The sequence below is a fragment of the Zootoca vivipara genome, chromosome 6 (genome assembly GCF_963506605.1).
Source record: "Zootoca vivipara chromosome 6, rZooViv1.1, whole genome shotgun sequence".
Lineage (NCBI taxonomy): Eukaryota > Metazoa > Chordata > Lepidosauria > Squamata > Lacertidae > Zootoca > Zootoca vivipara.
The window spans coordinates 71734424-71757883 of NC_083281.1; the positions used below are offsets into that span (position 1 = coordinate 71734424).

A 23460-nucleotide genomic window follows, 5' to 3' on the forward strand; every position below is an offset into this window, starting at 1 on the left:
TTTTTTGTAGAATGAATCATTTTATGAGTAGACAGCTACAATCATTGAAGAACATTAATTCTTAAATTAATTCAGAGCAAGCTTTGCATCTTTGGCATGGGTAGGCAATAGCAAGTGGCAGCTGTGTGAATCAAAGGAAAACAATTAGTTGCCAGGAAACTCTTCCCTGCTGGAAGCTTTCCTCTCCCTGGTGTTTTAGAGCTGCTTCTTTTGTCATCATTTTGTCTCTATTTCTGGAGAAGAATTTTATTTCTATTGCTTCACTTTAACTTCTGCAACACAAGAGATAATGTGGTCACTATGGCTCATTACCCTTCCCTCTTTCATGACTGAGTCATTCTCCATAGCGTGGGGAGCAGCTTCAAAATGCTGTTCATTCACAAAAAAAGGTCTCAGGATGAATTGCAACAGACTTACACCCAGCATTCTTGAACACCCAGTTGTGTTCCGGTCAGTGGGAAGTACACAGTGATAGTCTATAAAAATAGAAAGGCACGTAAGAAGGCTTTTACAACAACCATGGCAAAGATGACAAGTGCTATTTTTGTAGTGTTATTATTGGAAAAACCCAAGCCTACTATTCTAAAAAGCTGTGAATTTAATTTTCTATTCATTTTAAAATAACATCAAGGCAGAGCCGTAGCTACAGGGGTGGGGGGTGGGGTAGCCAGTGGGCTTCAAGAGTACTTCAACAAGTTGGGCTTCAAGAGTACTTCAACACAGAACCCATGGCCTGTACACCGCCTTGTTGCACAGGAGGAGGGAACAAGGTCAAAATTTGTTGCCCCACCCCCACCCCATGCTGCTTTCCCAAAGCCAGGTAAGGTGCCAGATTTTAGAAAGGAGGCACGAGGCTCTGGCAGAATTATAGAGCCCTACCACCTTCTTCCTAATGCTGGGAAAGCACTAACTAGGCTTTGGGAAGGAGACTGGAGGATCCTGTCAGAGCCCTCATGCCTCCTCAAATGCTCCGGTGGGCTGAAACAAAAGGCCTTGAGGTGGGCCTTGGGCCACATGTTGGACCGCCCTGTTTAAATGTAGCACATCAGAATCAAAAGGCCATATAGAAATTAAATCAGTCAATAAGTGTGCACAGGACTGCCTAAATTAGTTGCTACTGGGCACAAGAATTATTGATTATAGTGGTTCCTAAACTCCCCCCACCCCCATGAACTACTTGAAAATCATTGAGACATAATGTGCTCATGGCAGAAATTTGCTATTTTTGGCAAAAGCATTATTAGTCATCTGTGATAAATGTTTTCATCTAACAGACTAGGCAGGAGATAGATGATAGATAGATGGATGGATGATATTTTCTGTGGGTAGAACCCTCGTAATCTCAAGGGTCAAGGGTTCGAGCTCCACGCTGGGCAAAAGATTCCTGCATTGCAGGGGGTTGGACTAAATGCCCCTGATAGTCCCTTCCAACTCTATTATTCTATGATTCTATATATACAGTATCTGGTATGTTTGATCAATCCCAGCTTGTTTATCTTAACTATTATAAAGCTCTAGGTGGGGTGAGTGTGTTGTCAATTGTAAAAAGATTTATGTGTGTGTGATGCTAGTGACAAATGCACAACTCTAGTTCTAAAGGTCAGGCAGAAATTTTTATGGGTTGTCCAGCTAATATGGCAATCTGATGAGTGAGTTAGGATGACTACGGTATGTTGATAAGAACTTTTCTCTTAAGGCTGTCAACGTGTTCCTAGGCTGAAGATAAATGGATAGAAAAAAGATTATTATTTATTGAATTCATATATATATATTGAATTCATATACCGCCCTAACCCTGGAGGTCTCAGATACTTTCTTTTGCACTGAATAAAATATACTCTTTTTGGTTTGTTAAAGTGAATATTCAAAAATTAAAATAAAATTTGACAGTGATTAGTAGAATGAGAAAAAAGACAGAAAGGCCTCTTCAATTTTATCCACAAAACAACCTTGCGTGGTAGCTTAGGCTGAAAAGGGCTGACTGACACAAGCTCATCCAGTTTTGTGGCCAATCATGAATTTGAATACAGATCTCCTGTTACGTACGCTAACAACACTAAATGTACACTATTTATTTTTGTATTTATCCCATTCCATTCATAAATCACTTATTATATAATATCTCAAAGTAATAATAAAAAACTACAAATTAAAACCATCAAAATAATTCCAATTACTGTAAAAAAAATCATAACCAATACAGATACAGGTTGGGATAAAAATATCCACTTAAAAGTCTTGTTGAATAAGAAATGTCTTCAACAGGCACCAAAAAGACACCAGATATGGTTTCTGTCTGATACATATCAGGAGGAAGTTCCAAAGGGGAGGTACCACCACACTAAGAACATGATTCCTATGTCTACAGAGTGGACCTCCTGGTGCAATGGTATCTGCAGAAGGCTTTCTCCTGTGAAGTGCAGTTAGGCATACAAGGGGTGATATGATCTTTTAAGTACTGTATTTAAACAATAAAACACTTCCAATGAACTAGTACATACATTTGAATTGAATTTCTATATGGAATCTATTCTCCAAATTTATTTTGTTTTTTCAGCCTTAAGTCATTTATTTGCACTCAACCTGAGGGATGTAGTTTTTTGCATTCAAATTCTGTTGGTTGGAGACATCTTTAGAACTTGTTGAGTTTTTACTGTTGTTATACTTCATGCCAACTTTGTGCATGGACACAAAACTATAAATTCAATTAACAACAACAACCACTTTCCTTCAATAATTCTGAAGTTATGCTTGAGTATGTTTTATATTTTACCTTTAAAGATTAAAGGCAGCCAGAGGGAAAAGAGCAGTGACAACCTCCTTTTTTAAAAACAAAACAAAACATTTTTATTAATTTTCCAATAAAAACAGCCAATCAACATATAATCATAATCCAATTAAAAACAACAAACTAAAACAAAAAAAGACCAAATTGTAATTCCAATTATTAACCCCCCCGGACTTCCCATAGTCTGGACCTTGAAGAACCTTCCATATCTCGTTCCTGCCTCCTTCAGTGACATCATCCTTGATGCAATGTCTTATAGTCCTGAAAGTTTATATCATAATAACTGTATTAGTCTTTAAGGTGCCCCAAGTTGGATCACATCCATGTCATACATTTGAATCCTGGAAACTGACCAATGTCACTGAGCTGCAGTTCCCTGGACTCTTAATGAACTGCACTTTCCAGGATTCTCTGGAAGAAGCCATGACTGTAAAAAGTGGCACAAGAGTGCTCCTACTCTACTTACTGCATCAAAATGAGGGCAACCCTTCTGGCAACCCTTCGATATTGATGATAAGTCCTTGACTGACCTCTTCTGGCCAATGTATGACAGGTTTTAGAAACGTGTTCTTCAGACATGCCTCATAACTTTTAAAACCGGGGTGGGGAAAATCACACATACACATATAAACCAGCCAACTAAGGATCAGATGCATGCATCGTGCATCTGGCAAAGTAGACTCTTAACCCAAGAAAGCTTATGCTACAATAAATCTGGTAGCCTTCAAATCTGAAGCACATTATTTCAATCAAAGAGTTCAGGGCACTGTAGTTTATCTGTCATAATGAGACATTTCTCAACAAACCTTCACAAATCACAGTGCCCAGAACTATTCGAGGGCAAGAAATTTACTTTGAACGTGATTTAAAGACGACAGAAATACAAGTGGAGTCCATTCTGTGGAACCTTTGTTGTAGGATGGAGCCCAAGGTGCATCCTAGGTGCCTAACAGTTGAAGTCTGTTAAGTCAGGTTAAAGTGTTGGACTAAGACCTTGGAAGACCAGGATTCAAATTCCTACTCAGCCATGAAGCTCACTAGGTGTCGTTGGGCCAGTCATGGCTTCCCAGTATAATGATCTATTATCTCACAGGGTTGTTGCAAGGATTAAATGAGAGGGAGAACTTCCTTGAGTTCCTTAGAGAAAAAGTGAGATAAAAACGCAACAACTACTAATAGTAACAATAACAATAGCTGAGGAACTGATAGACTGTTATCGACTTGTTTTTAGCATTACTATTCATTTCCACGGTTATATCGACGGAAATTTTTAGCATTGCAATTTGCATTACCGGTATAATTCTGTCTTCCCGTTATATCGACGTGTTTTAACAGAAGACGCTCCTGTTTCCCTCGGACTTTTTTTTTTTTTTGAGGTGCTTATTTTCCAAGAGTCCAGGACCTACCTTTTATCCTTGTTATTATTATTACCTTATGATGGGAAGTTGTTCCCAGCTGTTTTCAATATTGTGTTTTGACGTTGCAACCTGCCTTGGGGCACCTTAGAGTGAGGAGGGGGGTAAAATAAAACAAGGAAAGAAAAGAAAAATCCGTGCTATTGTCCGTCGTTATAAAAGGGTCCATTAAATGGCATGCTGGCTGGCGTTGTGGTGGTTGTGTAGTCGCTATGGCGTTTTGTGCAACCGCCGCCGATGAGCCGACGGTCGGTCAGTGTGGGGTTTTGCCTTTCACCTCAGGGGAGCAGCAGGAGATCCGCCCGAGGCGTGTCAGGCTGAGGCGCTGAGCTCGAAGGCGCCGCCCCGCGGAGGGAGGCCGAGGAAGAGGCGGCACCGAGGCTCCTCCGCTCCTTTAGAGGCCCGGCAAGATGGCGGCGGGCGAGAGCAGCAGCAGCGGCGGCGGCGACGAGGAAGAGGCAGAGCTGGTGAGCTTCGGCACGCCGTTGGAGCCCCTGGAGGAGGGTGAGTCGGAGGCCAGGCCCACCTCCCTCCGCTTCTTCTCGGGGCCTCGCTGAGGGGAGAGCGCCGCCCGTGCTGGGGACCTCGCGCCCCGCAGTCCACTGGGGAGAGGGAGGCGTGGGGGGTGCTGCTTGTGCTCCTCTTGGGGGAAAGGTCCCAGGTAAAGGGGTTCAGGCAGGCTGGAGGCTGGGGGTGGTGCTTATTGGCTATGGGGGACGGACCCTCTCCCTGCCTACCGGTAGATGGATGTGCCAGCCCTTTTATTTCGGGGGTGGGGTACACACCTCCAGATGCTGCTGGGCTCCAGACTCCATCGCACCCGATCTTTTTGATCATGGGGGTAGCCAATTGGGGGGGGCGGTGGGGGGCAGTCCTTAAATCCTCGTATTTAAAAGCATTAAAAATATTTAAGAAACTGAGGTTCTTCCCCCCCAAACAGAAGCCTCCCCTTGTAGTATCCTCTTTTTGGTGGTATTTTTACATTTTAAAGGAAATGTCTATGATCCCCCCCCCAAAAAAAGCTCAGCCATTTTTGGGGCGATCTCACAAAGAAAGCTCAAACACTTTATAACACACACACCCCCTAACAAAAATGCCCATGTCTTTGCTGGTGATGACTGCTGGGGCTGAAGGGCGATGGACACATGGAATTGTAGGGCTGGAAGGTATCCCCAAGGGCCAGCTAGTCCAACCCCCTGCAATGCAGGAATCGCAGCTCAAGAACCCCTGACAGATGGCCTCCCAACATCCACTTTAAAATCTGCAATGAAAGAGAGTTGTTGTTGTTATTCGTAGGATTGTACAATTATAGAATTGGAAGGGATCACAAGGGTCATCTAGTCCAACCACCTGCGACGCAGGAACCATAGCTCAAGAACCCCCTGACAGGTGGGCATTCAAGGTCTGCTTAAAAGCCTCCGAAGGAAGGTCCACTACCTTCTGAAAGTTCTTCCTAATGTTTAGTCTCCCTGTATGTTCCCACAGTTCACCGTATTTCCTACCTTTTGATCATATTGGTTAGTGCAGTGCCGGCTCTACGTAGACCCCCGGTGGCGCAGGGCACCATGGCGCCGGCCCGCCAGGAGGGCGCCGCGAGCTGCGCCTGGCCGGCTGGCCGGCCGGTCTGCGCAGCTGCGCGCGGCGCCCACCTGCCCACCGCGCTGGGAAACGGGGCGGGAGGGCGCCGGAGAGATCCGGCGCACCATGGCGACAGGGGCGCTTAAGACGGCACTGGGTTAGTGAGCCTGTTTGTTGCTGCTCAACATAGGGTTGGTTGACTTTCTTGTCTCATCATGTGTATGTGAATTTGGGAGGGGAGCTAACGATACCCTCTGTGTATAAACCAGGAGAGGAATGGCTTCTAGGCTCTTTCTCCCCTGCGTCTGCCGTGATAAATTGGCATTGCTGGGCAGGGTGCGAACTAGTTTTCATAGTGGAATAAACCCATATGCCTCCTTAAACCTTTCATTCACTGTTCTGATTAATTTATGCTTCTTAAAACAATAATTGCAGGTGAGCGAATTAAGAAACCAGTTCCTCTCCAAGAGCAGACTGTCAAAGATGAGAAGGGACGGTACAAACGTTTCCATGGAGCATTTAGTGGTGGTTTCTCTGCTGGCTACTTTAACACAGTGGGCTCAAAAGAAGGTGGGTAATTACTGTCTAAAATTTATTTGTCTCTGTTCACTGTAGAAATCACTATGGAACAAAGTGAGGATGGTAATTGCAACAGTATGAAGGACCCAAGTCATTTGGGCTCTCATAAAGTAAAACTAACATCTTGAATTGGGTCCAAATGTCTTAGGGGGCAGTGTAAATGCTAGCTTATTAACACTGCATAATTACAGTGCCATACTTTGCATGCTTACTCAGAGGTTGGCACCACTGATTTCACTGGCACTTACAAGTGAGTGTGCAGAGGATTACAGACTTAGGGTAACATTATGTAATTTTAAACAGAACTTTCCATTATGAAACATTTTGGTAGTGTTTTAAGTACTCATGTCTTATAAGAATGAATTTGTATTGTCATTAAAGGATGGGCACCGTCAACCTTTGTATCATCGCGTCAAAACAGAGCAGAAAAATCAGTTCGGGGGCCAGAAGATTTTATGGATGAAGAGGTAAATTTGCAAATAATGCATTTTAAATAAATAAATAAATAAATAACTCTCATAATCCTTTGAAGTTCCAGGTGGATTGGGGGGTGGTGGTGTCTGTGTTCTGGTTGTTAATTAATCTTAAGTATATATATGTGTACTGTTTATTCTGCAATGCACATAAATATGAAGTATGTTTTGCCAAGAAAAAATACATTTTATGTTGCAGTGAAGCTGCTCTTTGTTTGTTTGTTTTCATTTCAAGATATATTTTTTAATATGTGGATTTGAGAAGGAATCCTTTCTAATTTGATTCATTTCTTCTTACTTTCTCCCCTTGCTCCAAAGGATCTTGGTGAACATGGGATAGCACCAAAGGAAATTTCAATTACAGATGCATTTGCTTCCAAAAGCAAAGATAAAATAAAACAGAAGGCCAAACAACTTGCAGGAGTTGTTGGCCCGATCCCTGGAGCCACTGTGTTGGATGAATTTATAGCACCTGCAAAGTAAGTACCTATTACGGAAAATTGTGTTAATGAGTAAAAGGCAATACAACTGATAATGTGTTAAAATTGGGGAAGGGGGCATACCGGTAGACTTGGCAACACTAGCTTTTCCTCCTCAGACTTCACTGATGCGAAAACTTGGCCTGTGTTTTGCTTGATGTTTGCAGGTATTGTTTACACAAGGTTTTTAGCATATGGGGTTACAAAAACTATTTAATAAATTTCCTTTTCAGAATAACCATTGGTATTGACTTGTTGCGAAAAATGGGCTGGAAAGAAGGACAAGGAGTTGGGCCCAGAGTAAAGAGGAAACCACGAAAGCAGAAGCCTGGTATAGTCCATGAACTGTTTTGTATTGTATCACTCAACAACATAAAAATGTGGTCTGTCTATTCCAGCCTACTAGAAAGTTGTTTGTATGATCCCCATTTATTTATTTGTTGCACTTATATGCCATCTTTCCTCCAGAGAGCTCAAGGTGGTTCTCCCTTCCCCTGTGAGTTAGATTAGGCTGAGAAATTGTGACTGGCCCGAGGTCAGACCTTGGCATGAATCCTCATGGCGAGTGAGAATTTAAACCCTGGTGCAACACTCAAACCTTTTACACCAAACTGGCTCCTATATTCCATTCTATAGCAACCTTACTTCAGTGGAGCCACAGCAGTGTAGATTCTGGGCACATTGCCCTTTGCATAGTCATGATAATGAAGAATGATAGAAATATAACCTTGTGTCTTCATACTTGGTTGCAGAGCCTGAAGTGAAAATATATGGCTGTGCTTTGCCCCCTGGATCTGAGGAGTCAGAGGTATTGCTTGTGCAACACTTTACTTTGGGTGGGGGCCACTGTTTTTTGTTTTATCTGCAGTTGTGCAAAGCACACAAAGGATTATTTCCAATGATATCAACATTCTTCTTAAACTGTTACTCCAATTTTCTAGATCACTATTACTGACTGTAGACGTTTACTACATGGCATAGCTAACAAAAAAGAAGTCTCAGCCCCCAAAAGCTTGCAAATGTAACAACTCACAATGGGGCAGAGCAAGGGATCCTGGAGCCACATGAGTTTATTGGCCTAATTTCAAAAGCCTTCCACAAGTGGTCAGTTTAGATGAGAGTTATCTATCTCTGCAGCCTTTTGGATGAGGAGGAATGGGATTGGGGAGAGAGCAAAGGCCCCCCTTTGTTCTGGCCTGTCCCTCCACTGGATTGAGCTCTGCAGTCAGCCTGTGGCTTCTGGACACAAAACTGTTGTCCCCTGCAGCAGAGGAAGGATTGAGGCAAGGTTTTCTTGGGATGAATGCAAGCAAGGTCTTTTTGCTGACCTCCGTAACAATGTTTTGTTACAAAGTGTGCTAATTTCCTAAAGGAAGAAGAGGATGAATATCGCCCAGAAAATGTGACGTTTGCACCCAAGGATGTAGTGCCTGTAGACCTGACTCCTAAAGATAACGTCCATGGACTTGGGTACAAAGGCTTGGATCCCACCAAAGCCTTATTTGGCTCTTCAGAAGAACACATCGACCTTTTTAACCCCAGTGCTGAAAACTCAAATCTTGGAGATCTGCGCCACAGTAAAGGGCGGAAGCTTGGCATTTCAGGCCAGGTAAAATGCTGCTGGTTGAAAAAAAATTCACCCTTGTGGCTATGAAGATAGATGGGCTTGTAAGTGAATGGATGATCCCTGTTAAAATGTTTAAAGCTAAAAGAGGATTTCCATGGGCTGTTTCAGTGCCCAGCCTAACTTACTATTGACCACTGATTAGGAGAGGGGGGGGCAGGGGAGTCAACTTCCATTGCTTACTCAGTTCAGCTTACCTTGCTGCATAATTTGAGTTAAATTCTGTGTAGAGGGTATGTGGGTTTGTGCATGTGTACAGTGTACCCAGCCTTCTGTGTCATGACATCAATGTCACCGCTTGTCTTGTGCAGTTAATTTGCAGGGCCAATGTTGTGGGCAGCTGCCAAGTTCGTGTGTTGACACACTGCTGTACATAAAGTATGCTCACTCAGCTGCACTAGTAGCCGCCCCCACTTGCATCTGGGCCTGGATGGCAGCAACAGTGGGACTAGGTCAGGCATCTCTTCCTCCACGCCCTTCTGCCTGCCTGCTGCCCTTGGAAACGACCCCTCATCTTCCCTCCCCTTCCTGAGAAGTTGAGGGAAGCTGCCGTTGACCTGCTAGTAGTATGTGAGCTAACAGCGGTGGGAGGCAGGAACAGCTGCTGTGAAGGGAGAGGATAGAACCAGCAGCTGCCACTCATTTTGTAGGCAATGGCTGGGAGGAGCAGAAGCTTTCGCTGCTTGCTCATCGCCCCCATCCAAGCCCTCCTAACAGTGATGGTGGTTCCCCCACCTACCCACCTGAGTGAACAGCAATGGCAGCTAGGAGCAAAGAGTATCATCCCTCGCTTGCCTGTCTTTTCCTGCTTGAAACTGATGGCTGTTGCTACGGTAGCAGCAGCCATCGCTGTCTGCCCTCTCCCGAGGAAGGAAGATTCCCTCTTTGATTTTGTTGCACCTACATGGAGTGGGATTTGGGTACTCACTCACTGGCACATTGCCAGGCCCCTTCTCCCAAAAAACCTGGAGCCAGTCATGCTTGTTGATGAAAAATTTCAAAGTACATTTAAAGCAGAACAGAAATTTTGCTGTTTGTAGAATTCTAGTAAATGTCTGTATGCTACGTGAAAGCTGGTCCACATCTTTATTTCCATTTCTGTGAGTTCTTAAGTGGTTTCTCAGAAACAAGATCCATGACTGTTATAAAAGGCACATGGTTCATGTAAAAATATCAGGAAATAAGTAGCACCTTGGTACATCCGTCAGGCAGACTTATCCATAGTTGTAATCATTCTGTGTTATATTGTTTTCCTTAGGCTTTTGGTGTAGGAGCTTTAGAAGATGAAGACGACGACATTTATGCTACTGAATCACTTTCTAAATATGATACTGTTCTAAAAGATGAGGAACCCGGAGATGGGTTGTATGGATGGACAGCGCCTAAGCAATATAGAAGCAAGCAGGGTATGAATCTGGAATTTCTGGAGCCCCAAAATCCTGTTCATCTGAAACTTTCTAGAGGGAGGGTATTGTAGAGGAGGTTGCCATATATTGCCCAGCTCTGCTCCCATTTGGTTTTGCTTTGAAACCACTTATGGATTCTAATTTTGTTCATAGGAACAGAGAGAGAACATAAGTACATTGGGAAAATTTTGGATGGTTTCTCACCAGCATCTAAGTCTGTAACTTCTCAAAAGGTGCGTAAATTAATTTATTTTCCCCCTGAACAAGACATTTCATAAGACAGCTCCCTTTCCCTACATACCTGCAGATTTTTGCTCAAATTGGTATGGGGGAGGAGATCAGGAGATATGTTAATGGTTTATGGCAGGAAACTCTGGTGGTATCAATTCCTTTATCTGTTAAATTGCCAACAAGATTAATTATTTTTCATTTTCAAAATCCACAGCACAAAAAACCCAAAAAACATTTTTGTCAAAATTTAACAGGATCAATTCATTCTTGCTTGCTTAACCCAAACAGGCATCTTACTAATTCTGTTTAAAAGTTAGGAGGATCTCTCCAATGCACCTTACGTCAAGTTTTCACAAACTCTCTATAGATACCTTGGTTCCTTAATACTTCATCCTTTCTCTACCCTAAAAGTAAGGCAGGGAAGATGTAATTGGTTGGAACTTCACTGCCCTGATTTGATCCTGGCAACTGAGATTGTATAGCCTGGGGAAATGACATAGAAGATTGATCTTCCAGTGCTTAAGTAGCATAGTTCTAGGCACAATTTACCTTGCCATATAATGGAATGTGGCATTTTTGCAGAGGTTGACAAGATTATGAAAAAAGAGAAGCTGTGGATGTATTAGGGCAACTTGGTGGCATGTGATGCCAAATGATGGTGTTTGATGGTTTGTGGCTACCAGGGATTTTATTTACAGTTGAAATATTGCAGAATGAGCAGGACCTAATTCTGTGTACTGGTTTGTACACCTGATTCAGTCTTAAATTTGGTCAGTGTCCTGTGATTGATAGCGACATTGTATATATTTAAAGCTTAAGTAATCTAAATGAGACTATGTCTACAAAATATTTAGTGTGCTGTGTTGTGTTGCTTTTCCTTTACAAGATTTATCCTCCTCCTGACCTGCCAAGGGATTACAGACCAGTCCATTACTTTCGGCCTGTGCTAAAAGTTAGCAGTGAAAACTCTCATTTAGTGCAGACATTAGCAGAATCCACTGGGAAACTTGAGAGTGATGCAGCACAGCAAAGCAGACACCAGAAGACTGCTGCTCAGCGGAGGGAGTTGTTGGGCGAGAAGTGTCTGGAAGGTACCCAGGATGCTGTATATTTCCTTGCATTTCGCATGTTTCTATTGTAGGTTCCTTTTGCTTTGACCATTTTAAGGTTTTTTTATTGGCAATTTTTTTTATTAAAGGCATTCATTTCTTAAGTTTACAGCTGTCCTCTCCTTACTGAACATTGATTAACCCAGTGGCTTAATGGGTAATCATACATAACAATCACAGATATTCTGGGCTGTATTAAGTCTGGTCCCTGTGTGTGTGTGTGTGTGCGTGCACGTGTGTGCGTGCACGCACGCACACATATGTACCTATGCTTCATGTTTTCAGACTTCACATACATTTTTACTCAGCAGGTTCACAGGCTCTTCACTGTTGGAAGCTCACTGAGAAAGTCAGTGCACCCCCTTGTTTGTTTTTTCTTGACTATAGGCAAAAGTTGAAGGCCTAAATTTGAAGGCCATCTTGCTTGTCAAGTTAGGATGCTATTTTAGCCAGTTCCTTCCCAAGGACAATTCAAAGTGTCGGCAAATATATTTAAAGCACTGTACTGTTTAGATTCTTACAAGAAAAGTTTTCCTTGTTGTCCTATTTTTACACTGTAATGTTTCTTTCTTAGGTCCAGCGACTTCTGTTCTGGAATATTTGTCAGATAAAGACAAAGAAAGAATCCGAGAAGCGAAACAGGCAGCAGAGCAGCAAGTGAAAGCTCCAGCGCTCCAGCCTCAGGGGCCCTTGCCTGACAGATCCCAGGTGCCTGTGTTACCTGTTACTCCACAGAGGTGGCAATTGGTGTTAGGAACCCAGTTGGCCACCACTGGATCTAGTGACTTCAAACCATTTGCAAAAAATCCAGAAAAACAAAAGAGATACGAAAATTACATAGAAGGCCTTAAAGATGGAAAGAAAGGTAATTGGCAAGATCGCATGCAGCTCTTCTTCCCTATCATGAAATAGGTTTTACATCCGGATCTAAATGTTGTGCTTGTGATAAGCAGAGGGGTAACAGAAGTTCAAAAAGTGCGAAGGAGAGGCAGGGTGTCAAACTGCTACTAATAAACAGAAATTTACTATGATGTTGACTATTGGTATGTCTCATACATTTTGACGCCATCTTCAGGAGCAAGTAAATCTTATGTGATGTCATTGCACAGTTGTGTGATAGTGTTTCACTTAGAATTTGTATTTTGATGCAACAGTACAATTTTCTGTTTTCTAGAACCAGATTGATGCTTTGGCTGTTCATGGCTTTTTAGTGCTTCTGTTGAGGCCATTGTCTCGTAGTTTTCCTTTTTGTTTATGCTTTTTTGTGTACCATTTATCGGTGTGAACAACTTGATTGAGTTAGAAACGCACTTCCCTTTGTATGTGTGTTTTACAAGGGTCATTTGTTTTTGTGTTTTTAGTTTTATGGGCTCCAATTCACTCCTCCTCTATCTTCCTATAGATGTGCTAGAAAGCTGCTTAGATCACAGTATGACCGAGTGGGAGCGTGGAAGAGAGCAAGATGAGTTTTCCCGTGCTGCCTTGCTCTACAAGCCCTCCAGCTCTGTTTTGGCCTCAAGGTTTACCACTGCAAAGCATGAAGACGACACAGAAAAAGTTGAAGTTCCTCGTGATGAAGAGGTCTGTTCTGCTTCAGTCCTTCAGTAACCAGTGAATTGTGATGACTTGTATTCACCTGCACAAAGCTCCTCTGTTTAAGATCATTCCCAAAGTTTTGTTTTTCATAAATTTCAATTTTAAATTGTGTTTGGAAGCGACTAAATTCAGAGTCAGTGTACATTTACTGTAGCTAGTACATTATTTCCCCTCCAGCACTCTAGATACTAATCCCTTTGTGATTATTTTAGACAGCTGTCAGTGACAAAGAGGCTGCTGCAAAGATGAAGATGTTTGGCAAGCTGACAAGAGAGTCGTTTGAGTGGCACCCGGACAAATTATTGTGCAAAAGGTTTAATGTTCCTGATCCCTATTCAGAGTAAGTTGCTTGAGTTTCTAAATAGCATTGAATAGCTGAAGAAGAGATGATTAGATATGAAAAAAGCTAATTTTAGAAAATGTAGATTCCGTATGAAAACCTTCTTTAGGCCCTCTTAGTCACATTGTTAATTTTAGTCTTGATTATTGTCAATAAGTTATTTTCCACAAATTTCTATAATTATGCTTCACTTGTAAATGGCTTGCTTGTTTCTCATTTTGTATGATCTTATTTCTGTGTGATAGCAAAAAGTTAAAGAAACTTTATATGAAAACTCTCTTTTTTTACTTTTTCACCAGGTCATGTGTTGTTGGACTGCCCAAAGTGAAACGTGACAAGTATTCTGTGTTCAACTTCTTGACAGTATCAGACTCGACATCAAGCATGTTGAGCCAACCCACAAAAGCAGGAATGCAAGAAAATAATGCTTCAAACAGTAAGTGGTCCATTTTGTTATCACTTGGGAGTAAAAGATTCAGAACACTAAAATACTTGAGGCATTTTAAAATAGTAAGCTATCTTTTAAGGAACAACAAAGGGGAATCAAACAGGACAGATGCAGAATGCCAAGCACCTGGTGCACGAATAGTAAAAGAAAAACAACAACCTCCAACTGCTATTTAAATATCAAATATGCTTTAAAATGTAAGCAGTAATGATAAAATCAATATAAGTAGAAAACTAAAGAAATCTGGGAATTTTGTTTGTATCTTTTAAGAGCCAAAGAAACCATCTAGATGGGATGTATCTGACAAAGAGAAGAAGAAAAATGATGCCATTAGTGAGTTCATTAGTGTGGCTAGATCAAAGGTTATACTGGAGGCACAGTCGCCAGCACTGATTGAAGCAAAGGACAAAAACAGAAGTACTAGAGCTGTTTCTAACAAGGTACAGTAGCGCCAGAGTTTTGATGCTTTCATTGTACATATTCTTAACATGGATCTTCCTTGTGAATAAGTGGGGATGCAGGCAAGTGGTCAAATGATTGTACACACAGCTTTTAGGGTACAGTCGTACCTCGGGTTGCGAACACCTCGGGTTACGAACAACTCAGGTTACGAACTGCGCAAACCCGGAAGTATTTTCGCCGTGCGTGCGCAGAAGCAGCGCGCACGATTTGCGCATGCGCAAAATGGCGGTTCGGGTTACGAACTTTTCGGGTTACGAACTGCGACCCGGAACGGATCGAGTTCGTAACCCGAGGTACCACTGATTTTCACTGATTTTGTCACTAATTTTCCCTTTGTATTCTGCCCAGCATAGGCAGAAATGTGCTACAAATGTACTACAACTAGTTGTAGACTGTTGTAATACAGGAGTAGATTCTTCTTTAAAATGAAAGGTCAAGAGAGCACGAGACTGAAGGAAGCACAGACTTAGCAAGAGCAAGCAACAGCCACCCTCATCCAAAGGCCAAGCAGTTAAGAGAGCTATAGCTGGAATTTGAATGAATTGAATTGGTGGCCCCAATTTGCTCTAAACAAGACTGAGCATTGAACTGTCTCTCCAGATGAGAGCAATTCATCTAGAAGACCCAGGGGCTTAAGCACTTCTCATGAGTATCTAACATAAATCTTACAATAAGCATTTTATTTCTGCCATTTTTGCCAGATTAACATTGTGTGGAGCAGAGCAGAGCAGTGGTCTGTGGTCATCATGGCTCTGTAGTCTGTTGATCTTTAGAAAACCTGTGTTTGCTATTCACATTCATAATGGGGCATTTAAAGCAAAATATGTTAAGTAAACCTCTTTCCTTTTGGTTCTCTTGTGCAGACACTAAGTGAAAGTACTGGTCAGAATGAAGAAACAGAAGTAGAAGAAGAAAGCAGGCCATCAATGGATTTATTTAAGGCCATCTTTGCCAGCTCCTCAGATGAAAAATCATCTGAAGAAGAGAGTGACGGAGAAGAGCAAACAATACCAATGACAGAACCAGATTCTGAAAGTCTGAAGCCTTGTGATGTGCCAAGTGCTCCTTCACTTGATGAACAAGGTAAAAATCAGTGGCTAGTTCAGGACGGCTTCAAACTGCTTTGGTGCTATGGTAGTGAGCCATGTACTCCCTTTTCTAATGCATAGTGCTTCAGGTAGTTTCACTTTGATGCAAGCTATAGTTTGCCACTATGTCCATATGGGGGCTTGTGCTTTCCTTCGTAACCAGGATTGAAAACCATGGTTTGAACTTAATTGTATCATACTGATTTGGAGGGCAAGTGCAGGCTGTAGTTTGCTGTCACATCCTAGCAAGTTTAGGCTTCTGCAAAAAAGGAAGCAACTGGTGGAGCGTGAGAAGAGGGACACACAGGGATGGTTTTGTGTTGCGTATTATGTTTGAATCAGCCCTAAGTGTCTGAAGAACTCTTGTATGTTTTTGAGACCTTGGTGAAATCTTGACACTTTCTGATATACCCTGTAAGTAGAAGTGGAGATAGGAAAGTTTACTGGACCAACAGTACATTAATTGTCGATAGAAACCCTTAAAGTCCCTTTAACTAAGAGAAAAGGCACTGAGGTGGCACAAGCTCATAGAAATATATTATAAGAACCTTTTCTACCTTATCATTTTCTACCCACCACCCTTCTGAGTGATACCCCCTCCCCACCCCACCCCCTCCCCATCCCTTCTCCACATGAGCGCCTGGGGACTCCTATTTCAGTGTATCTGAAGAAGTGTGCATGCACACGAAAGCTCATACCAAAATAAAAACTTAGTTGGTCTTTAAGGTGCTACTGAAGGAATTTATTTTATTTTACCTTATCATTGTCAGAGATGAGATTCTGAATGGACCAACAAATCAAGGGCTATATGTTCAGCTTAGCATGGTGATTCTTGTTGTGGTATTATACAGTACTTGAGACATTATTATCAAAGCACCACTTAATCCTTTTTTTAATTGTGCTTTTTCAGTTAAAGAAAGTGAAGTAACCACACCCAAGCTTTCCGTTACCTTAACTCCACCCCCAATGGACGTAGTTGATCCAGGAGAGGAATTTGGACCAAGATTGCCACCAGCTGCTGCTTCTGGTAAATACAGTTCAGCATAATGTGTGAATTCTGCAGAGCACTTTGTATGAATTGCAATTATGTGGTTTGTCTAAGTGTATATTTTTAAAAGTTTGCATACAGAAATATTGAGGACTTTCTTTATGGAGTTAAACGTGAAGGCAAACTAGTTGTGTAGACAATTTTGAGCTTGTATTAACATCATGCCTATCAAAAGGATTTTTGGTGGAGTCACAAAATGTCATCACAGTATTAAGGGATTTCCCTCCCTATTCAACTTCTTCCATCATGAGAGCATGCAGTATCCTGTGAATGAAACACATTTAAGATCCTTTATTATTTAAGTGCACCTGGATCTCCCTGTAGTATAGCTGGGAATGGGGGAGAGATCACTTTGTTTTTAGGGGAAATGTGTTATGTTATTAAATAGGGCCTTTCTTGCCTGGGAATTTCCTTACCTCACAAGTATTTTTCTCACTAGAAAATGTTTGTTTACTTTTTAAGAATGGAACAAACTTTGTTTCTGTCTTTTTTGAGAAATATTTGAAAGTTGATTGAAAATACTATCATTGAACCACAGACTCCTGAGCAAGGGAAATTTGAAATCTGCTTATCCTGCTGAGGCCCTGCGCAGATTCCAGAATCAGTAGATGTGGGAGAAGACAGAACTTTTTTTCAGTATCTAAGCCTATAGTTTGTATGACGATATAAAAGCTTTAGTTTAGTAGGATGTCAAGTTCTTTAAAAGGACTTCAAAAACTAAACGTTGACATTCCTTGAGTATTTTTGATGTTTCTTGATCAGGGAAGATCAGGAAGTGTGTGTGCATGCACACGAAAGCTCATACCAATGACAAACTTAGTTGGTCTCTAAGGTGCTACTGGAATGAATTTTTTTTTATTTTGTTTAGGCACTTCCTCTTTATGTGCTTTGATTTTAGACACTCCTTTGAGGCATGAAGAAATCCAGCTTACAAGTTCTCCTGAAGCCGCTAAGAAAGCAAAACCTAAAAAGAGCAGAGAAAAACACAAGACCAAGAGAGAACACAAACACAAAAAGGAGAAGGTGACTTTTCAATTTGACTTTTTGGGTGTAGAAACTGAGATTTATGGAAAACCATAGAAAATGCATACAGTATAATAATTTTCATATGGAGATGCCGTGCAGCTCTCTCCACTGAACAGAATTGCACTGGTCAGTCCCTCCTCCTCCTCCTGCAAATGTTTTATCGTTGGGGCTTCAGCTTTTATTCATAAACCTTCCCTGCATGGATCTAGTCTGAGCAGCTTGTGATGTGCAGATTATAGAAATAGCGCTTAAGTTGGTTGGATTCTGCACAAGTCAGTTCCTGTACAAGCATGAAGTTCTGACCCTATGTAAATTCTGTGCTTGGTGTTGACATGCCTGCATGTCCATAAGGACTGGAGGCTTGGAATAACCGAGGGTGTTAAATGTAGTTATTTATTAGTAACTTCAGAGTGAGGGGGACTCTTCAGCTACATTTTGGCTAACACCTTCCTAAGAGTAAAACCCACTGAAGTTGATAGGGCTCATTTTCTGACAAACATCATCAAGCTAACCTTATTGAGCTTCTTCCAGCTTTTATCTTGGAATAGCCGTTGTGTCATATCATACATGCTCATACTATAAAAGTTCGGGTTTTTTTCAGTTTTGGATTTCTCTTTGTAAGGTGCATCATCTCAGTCCTCGAACTTGTTTTGCAGAAAAAGAAACACAAGAAAAGCAGGCACAAGGGCAAACGCAAGAATAAGAAATCGGAGGAAAACAGTGACTCGGAGAAAAACAGTGGCTCAGACACAGCCGATAGCAGCAACAGTGAGGAAGAGACCACAGAAATCCCACCACAGGAAATTCTCAGAAGGTAAAGAGGTGAAGGGCTGATTTTCCTGTGGGGGGTGGGATCCTCCGGTGGGTTGTCCCTCCCACATGCTCCACCAGTTCCTTCCTTCCTGGCCCCCCTGTGCAGGTCAAGTGACAGAGAATGCTACCCCCCATATTGTACTGAACAAGCTTTGGTCTTTTTTCATCAAAGGTTTAAAAAATCCCTTAGGAAGAAAACATTTTGTAGTGGGGGAGGAAATAATCAACTCTTTTCTCCTCTCCCCACGTAGCCTCCCAATCGCCCTTTGCCTAGTTCCAAATGCTTGTTTCCAAGGGATAAGGCTCTAGATTTTTCAACAGTTTACTGTTTTGGGTTTTTGGGGTAAACTTTCTTGGACAACTTAGCTGAGTCTTACCAAGGCTCGTTGTTTCTTTATTATGCTTCCTTTAGAAAAAGTGCTTTAATATCTCAAAGGTTAAGAAATCTGTCCCAGTGGGTTGTATTTTAAGTTGCTTCCGAAGAAATTGTGCAATATAGCCTACATTGTCCTTTGCATAGCTTACCTATGGCTCTAGTCATTTCAGAATTTACTAAAAGAAAGTTTTAGAATTTTTTGGAGTGTTTTTTCAAGTTTCTTACCTGTAAGGTAAGAAATGCACTATCAACTTGCAGAATATACATGCCTCAGAAAAATTCTCCTAAAACAGGTCAGCAATCAGAAGGAAAGGAACCCTACTGGAAACTCACAATGGTAAATTATAATGTCCATAACAGAACACTTGACTTTAATATGAGTACCTGCATCCCTGTATTTTATGGTCTGGACACTAAAAGCTGTCAAGGAAACAACTACCAGAGGAAAGGGAAAATTGAGACTTTGAGACTGTTAATCAGGCTGTTGAGAAACTCTTAATGACTTCAGCATTAGCACTTGTCTTGGGCATTTTGTTGTTGTTGTTTAGTCGTTTAGTCGTGTCCGACTCTTCGTGACCCCATGGACCAGAGCACGCCAGGCACTCCTGTCTTCCACTGCCTCCCGCAGTTTGGTCAAACTCATGTTCGTAGCTTCGAGAACACTGTCCAACCATCTCGTCCTCTGTCGTCCCCTTCTCCTAGTGCCCTCCATCTTTCCCAACATCAATGTCTTTTCCAAGGATTCTTCTCTTCTCATGAGGTGGCCAAAGTATTGGAGCCTCAGCTTCACGATCTGTCCTTCCAGTGAGCACTCAGGGCTGATTTCCTTAAGAATGGATAGGTTTGATCTTCTTGCAGTCCATGGGACTCTCAAGAGTCTCCTCCAGCACCATAATTCAAAAGCATCAATTCTTCGGCGATCAGCCTTCTTGATGGTCCAGCTCTCACTTCCATACATCACTACTGGGGAAACCATAGCTTGAACTATACGGACCTTTGTCGGCAAGGTGATGTCTCTGCTTTTTAAGATGCTGTCTAGGTTTGTCATTGCTTTTCTCCCAAGAAGCAGGCGTCTTTTAATTTCGTGACTGCTGTCACCATCTGCAGTGATCAAGGAGCCCAAGAAAGTAAAATCTCTCACTGCCTCCATTTCTTCCCCTTCTATTTGCCAGGAGGTGATGGGACCAGTGGCCATGATCTTGGTTTTTTTGATGTTGAGCTTCAGACCATATTTTGCGCTCTCCTCTTTCACCCTCATTAAAAGGTTCTTTAATTCCTCCTCGCTTTCTGCCATCAAGGTTGTGTCATCTGCATATCTGAGGTTGTTGATATTTCTTCCGGCAATCTTAATTCCGGCTTGGGATTCATCTAGTCCAGCCTTTTGCATGATGAATTCTGCATATAATTTAAATAAGCAGGGAGACAATATACAACCTTGTCGTACTCCTTTCCCAATTTTGAACCAATCAGTTGTTCCATATCCAGTTCTAACTGTAGCTTCTTGTCCCACATAGAGATTTCTCAGGAGACAGATGAGGTGATCAGGCACTCCCATTTCTTTAAGAACTTGCCATAGTTTGCTGTGGTCGACACAGTCAAAGGCTTTTGCATAGTCAATGAAGCAGAAGTAGACGTTTTTCTGGAACTCTCTAGCTTTCTCCATAATCCAGCGCATGTTTGCTATTTGGTCTCTTCTTGGGCATTTAGCATCTATAATTTTAGTTAGCAACAATATCACTGACCTGGTTCTCTTTTCCCTGGAGTACCTTATTTTAAGATTTAGCACATCACTGACAGTCATATCAAACAGTGTTTTGCCCATGATGAGCCAGACGAAGATATTGTCTAAATTGGGATAGATCTATTTGAGCTACTTTATCTAAAGGGAGTGTAAGAAATAACCAAGTAGTTGCTGTTTGCTTCCCGAGTTGTTCAACAAAGTTTACAGCACTATCCTAGGCATGTCTACTCAGGAGCAATTACCACCAAGTTCCGTAGGTCTTAGTCCCAGGAATTCTAGCGTTCTACATCTAATTTCATCTTAATCACTGGGGCATAGTTCAGTTAAAACATGTTTATTTTTTCCAGCATATATATTTGCCCATCTTCTTCCATAGATCACTACAAAAATTTGATATTAAATTGAAAGTCTGCTTGTCTAAATTTAATTTCCCGTAGCTATGATCTTGTTCCATTTCACATTCAATAAAAATGGAATGTGTGTGATTAAGAGAAACCTTTATCAGGTCTGGAAAAATCAATACCACAGTTTGTCTCCTTCCATCATTCAGAGGTTTTATTGGCAGTTAGTGTTTGCCCTATTCCAAGGAAAATCTCCCTGGATCAGATGTCTGACTCATTTTTCAGTCTGTGCATCTCGTTGCTTACCTCATTCACTAATATTGGACCACAATAAGGGGTGTGTGTTCATGCTTTCAGAGAACAGCTAGTTTAAGTGGTGACTTTTTGTCAAATTTATTTATTGGGGAACAGTAGCAGGTGTATTTTTCGTTGCTTAGCTCAGAATATACCTGGAGTTGTTTGGATTGCTGGTCAAATCAATATTTTGAAGACTCTGTTTGGATTAAAGTAGCTCGTATAAAAATGGATTATAATGGTTCAATTCTGGATGTTTATTTCCATTATTTACTTATTCAGTCCTTCCCATTTGCTTTCTTCTAGGCTGAAACATCTTCCACTTGTGAAGCGATAGTTTGGATTTTTAAACATCTTTTGGTCTCAAAATGGATCTCCTCTATGATGGCAGATCAACAGTGCAAAGCATATTTGAATGTTCTGTAAATACTGTATTTATGTTGGCTTTGATAGCATAAAAACCCTACAATTTGAATTCATGATTTCAGAGTTAAAAATAAAAGGAAATGTGGTTTATGCTAGAGAAACTTGTTCAACTTTATTGTAATATGAAAAGGAATAATGAAAATAATGCATTTTAAAGAGGATGAGCATGAAGAAATTTTAATAAAGTAAATTTACGGACTTATGCCTAATGTCACAATCATTTTTCAAGCCTGAAGTATAAATATGAGAATATTGTAAAGCAGTAATATTCACCAACAGCTGCCTTTTTTGAAATCTTTGGCCACTGAAGTAGTATAGCAGTGTTCTGTTATTGTTATGAGGGAAATCAGTCTTTCCTTTAAAAATAACTATTTTGGGGGCCCACTCTAAACAAAAACTCATGACGATGAGTCTTGTGACTAGCTTTCTTTAGACCAGGGTTTTTTGTTCTTATTCAGGGTTTTCATGCTTGCTTATGCATTGTGCCCCTGCAGGCACAATGGTTTAAAAGGCTGAAAAAAATTGTTTGCAATTAAGAGACAAGTTCAGTTGGTTGGAAGAGGGAGAGAGCCGGCAAAGGTGAACTTGATTTCTTGTGCTAGCCCATCTTTCCCAGGAAACATTTCTTTGAGGACTGGAGCTTGCTACATAATCCAACAACCCTTATTTGCAGAAGAAATGCTCCACTAGTTATCATTATTCCTGTTTTTCTGATGTTTAGGTGTGTGGGTGCCATCATTCATGTACAGGAGAAAAGTATCAGGAGACTCAAGAGATCCCATGGTGCAGAAAACCTGGAGGAGGAGGAAACCACTAAAAGTGGGGGCGGGGGGGGGGAGGATGGCCCAAGGAGGACTGAGCAGCATGCTCAATAGCTGCAGAAAGCATCCTCGATGTGGGAGGGGAGAAATGGAATGACCTGCACCATGGGAGCATCTGCTTTCAAGTGTCAGATATAAGTCGTCCATATTGATAGTTGCTTTTGTACCATAATAGAAATTCTATGGGATTTAGAGGGAGGTTTTATGGAAGGATGGGAAGGTTCAGTACTCTATAACCACTACAGCACATTAGAGAGTGGAGGGAGAAAGCTGAGCTTCCAATGTATGAGCCCCACACAACATATACCCCACACATCCAGAAAAGTGTTTTCTGTTAAATGGCACTGAATTGCATCCAGCCCAATACTTTTCCTTCAGCACAAGGCCTTGTCAAATGCCTGTCCCTACAATATTGCTCTGTACAGTCATACCTCGGGTTGCAAATGTGATCCGTGCGGGAGGGACGTTCGCAACCCGCAGCGTTTGCAGCCTGAAGCACTGTGTCTGCACACGCGTGTGATGTCATTTTGTGTCTCTGCGCATGCGCGAGCGTCAAAACCCGGAAGTAATCCATTCTGGTACTTCTGGGTTTGGCACGGGCCGCAACCTGAAAACACGCAACCTGCAGCGGTCGTAACCTGACGTATGACTGTACTATGGAGCATTCCAGGTTTGCCAAATATCCCTTATACTGATGACAAAACATAAGCATTGGACAGCCTTAAGAGGAAAAATGTGCTAGACCTGGGGCTCTTGCGGATACGGTACTACCATTCAAAACTAATATAGTTGTGGTTTGTTGTATTTTTAAAAAACCTTTTAGTTTGAGTACATTTCCAGTACATATGGAGAATATGGCAAAGTTCTCATTTCTCCAGTCTACTCACCACTGACTATATTGCAGTCTCTTCGTCCTGTTTTGAATCCTACCTTATCGTAGGGTCCTCTCAAAATGGGA

The 23460-nt window shown here is 41.7% G+C and overlaps 1 protein-coding gene across 2 annotated transcripts; it reads left to right on the forward strand.

The window, feature by feature from the left end:
* The first annotated feature begins 4572 nt into the window (after nt 1-4572).
* GPATCH1 (G-patch domain containing 1) lies at nt 4573-21915 on the forward strand. Of its 2 annotated transcripts, none has more exons than XM_060276107.1 (20): nt 4573-4707; nt 6217-6351; nt 6742-6827; nt 7152-7312; nt 7546-7643; nt 8065-8120; nt 8685-8921; nt 10195-10342; nt 10496-10575; nt 11460-11664; nt 12257-12547; nt 13085-13263; nt 13491-13618; nt 13918-14054; nt 14337-14506; nt 15392-15611; nt 16527-16643; nt 17533-17687; nt 18347-18504; nt 21562-21915. In XM_060276107.1, the coding sequence occupies exons 1-20, from the start codon at nt 4614-4616 to the stop codon at nt 21590-21592; spliced, it is 2886 nt and encodes a 961-aa protein (XP_060132090.1). In that variant the 5' UTR covers nt 4573-4613; the 3' UTR covers nt 21593-21915. The 2 variants fall into 2 exon arrangements, with proteins under 2 accessions (XP_060132090.1, XP_034973844.2); XM_035117953.2 differs by having other exon boundaries at nt 4574-4707; nt 17563-17687; nt 21562-21913.
* The last annotated feature ends 1545 nt before the right edge of the window (nt 21916-23460 follow it).

What these genes read in the sequence shown, in the direction of transcription:
- GPATCH1 (XM_060276107.1), top strand. Translation starts at nt 4,614, where the DNA reads ATGGCGGCGGGCGAGAGCAGCAGCAGCGGCGGCGGCGACGAGGAAGAG. An exon ending in GGGCGAGAAGTGTCTGGAAG is followed by an intron (nt 11,665 to 12,256) that starts GTACCCAGGATG and finishes TTTCTTTCTTAG; the next exon opens with GTCCAGCGACTTCTGTTCTG. An exon ending in CTAGAGCTGTTTCTAACAAG is followed by an intron (nt 14,507 to 15,391) that starts GTACAGTAGCGC and finishes TCTCTTGTGCAG; the next exon opens with ACACTAAGTGAAAGTACTGG.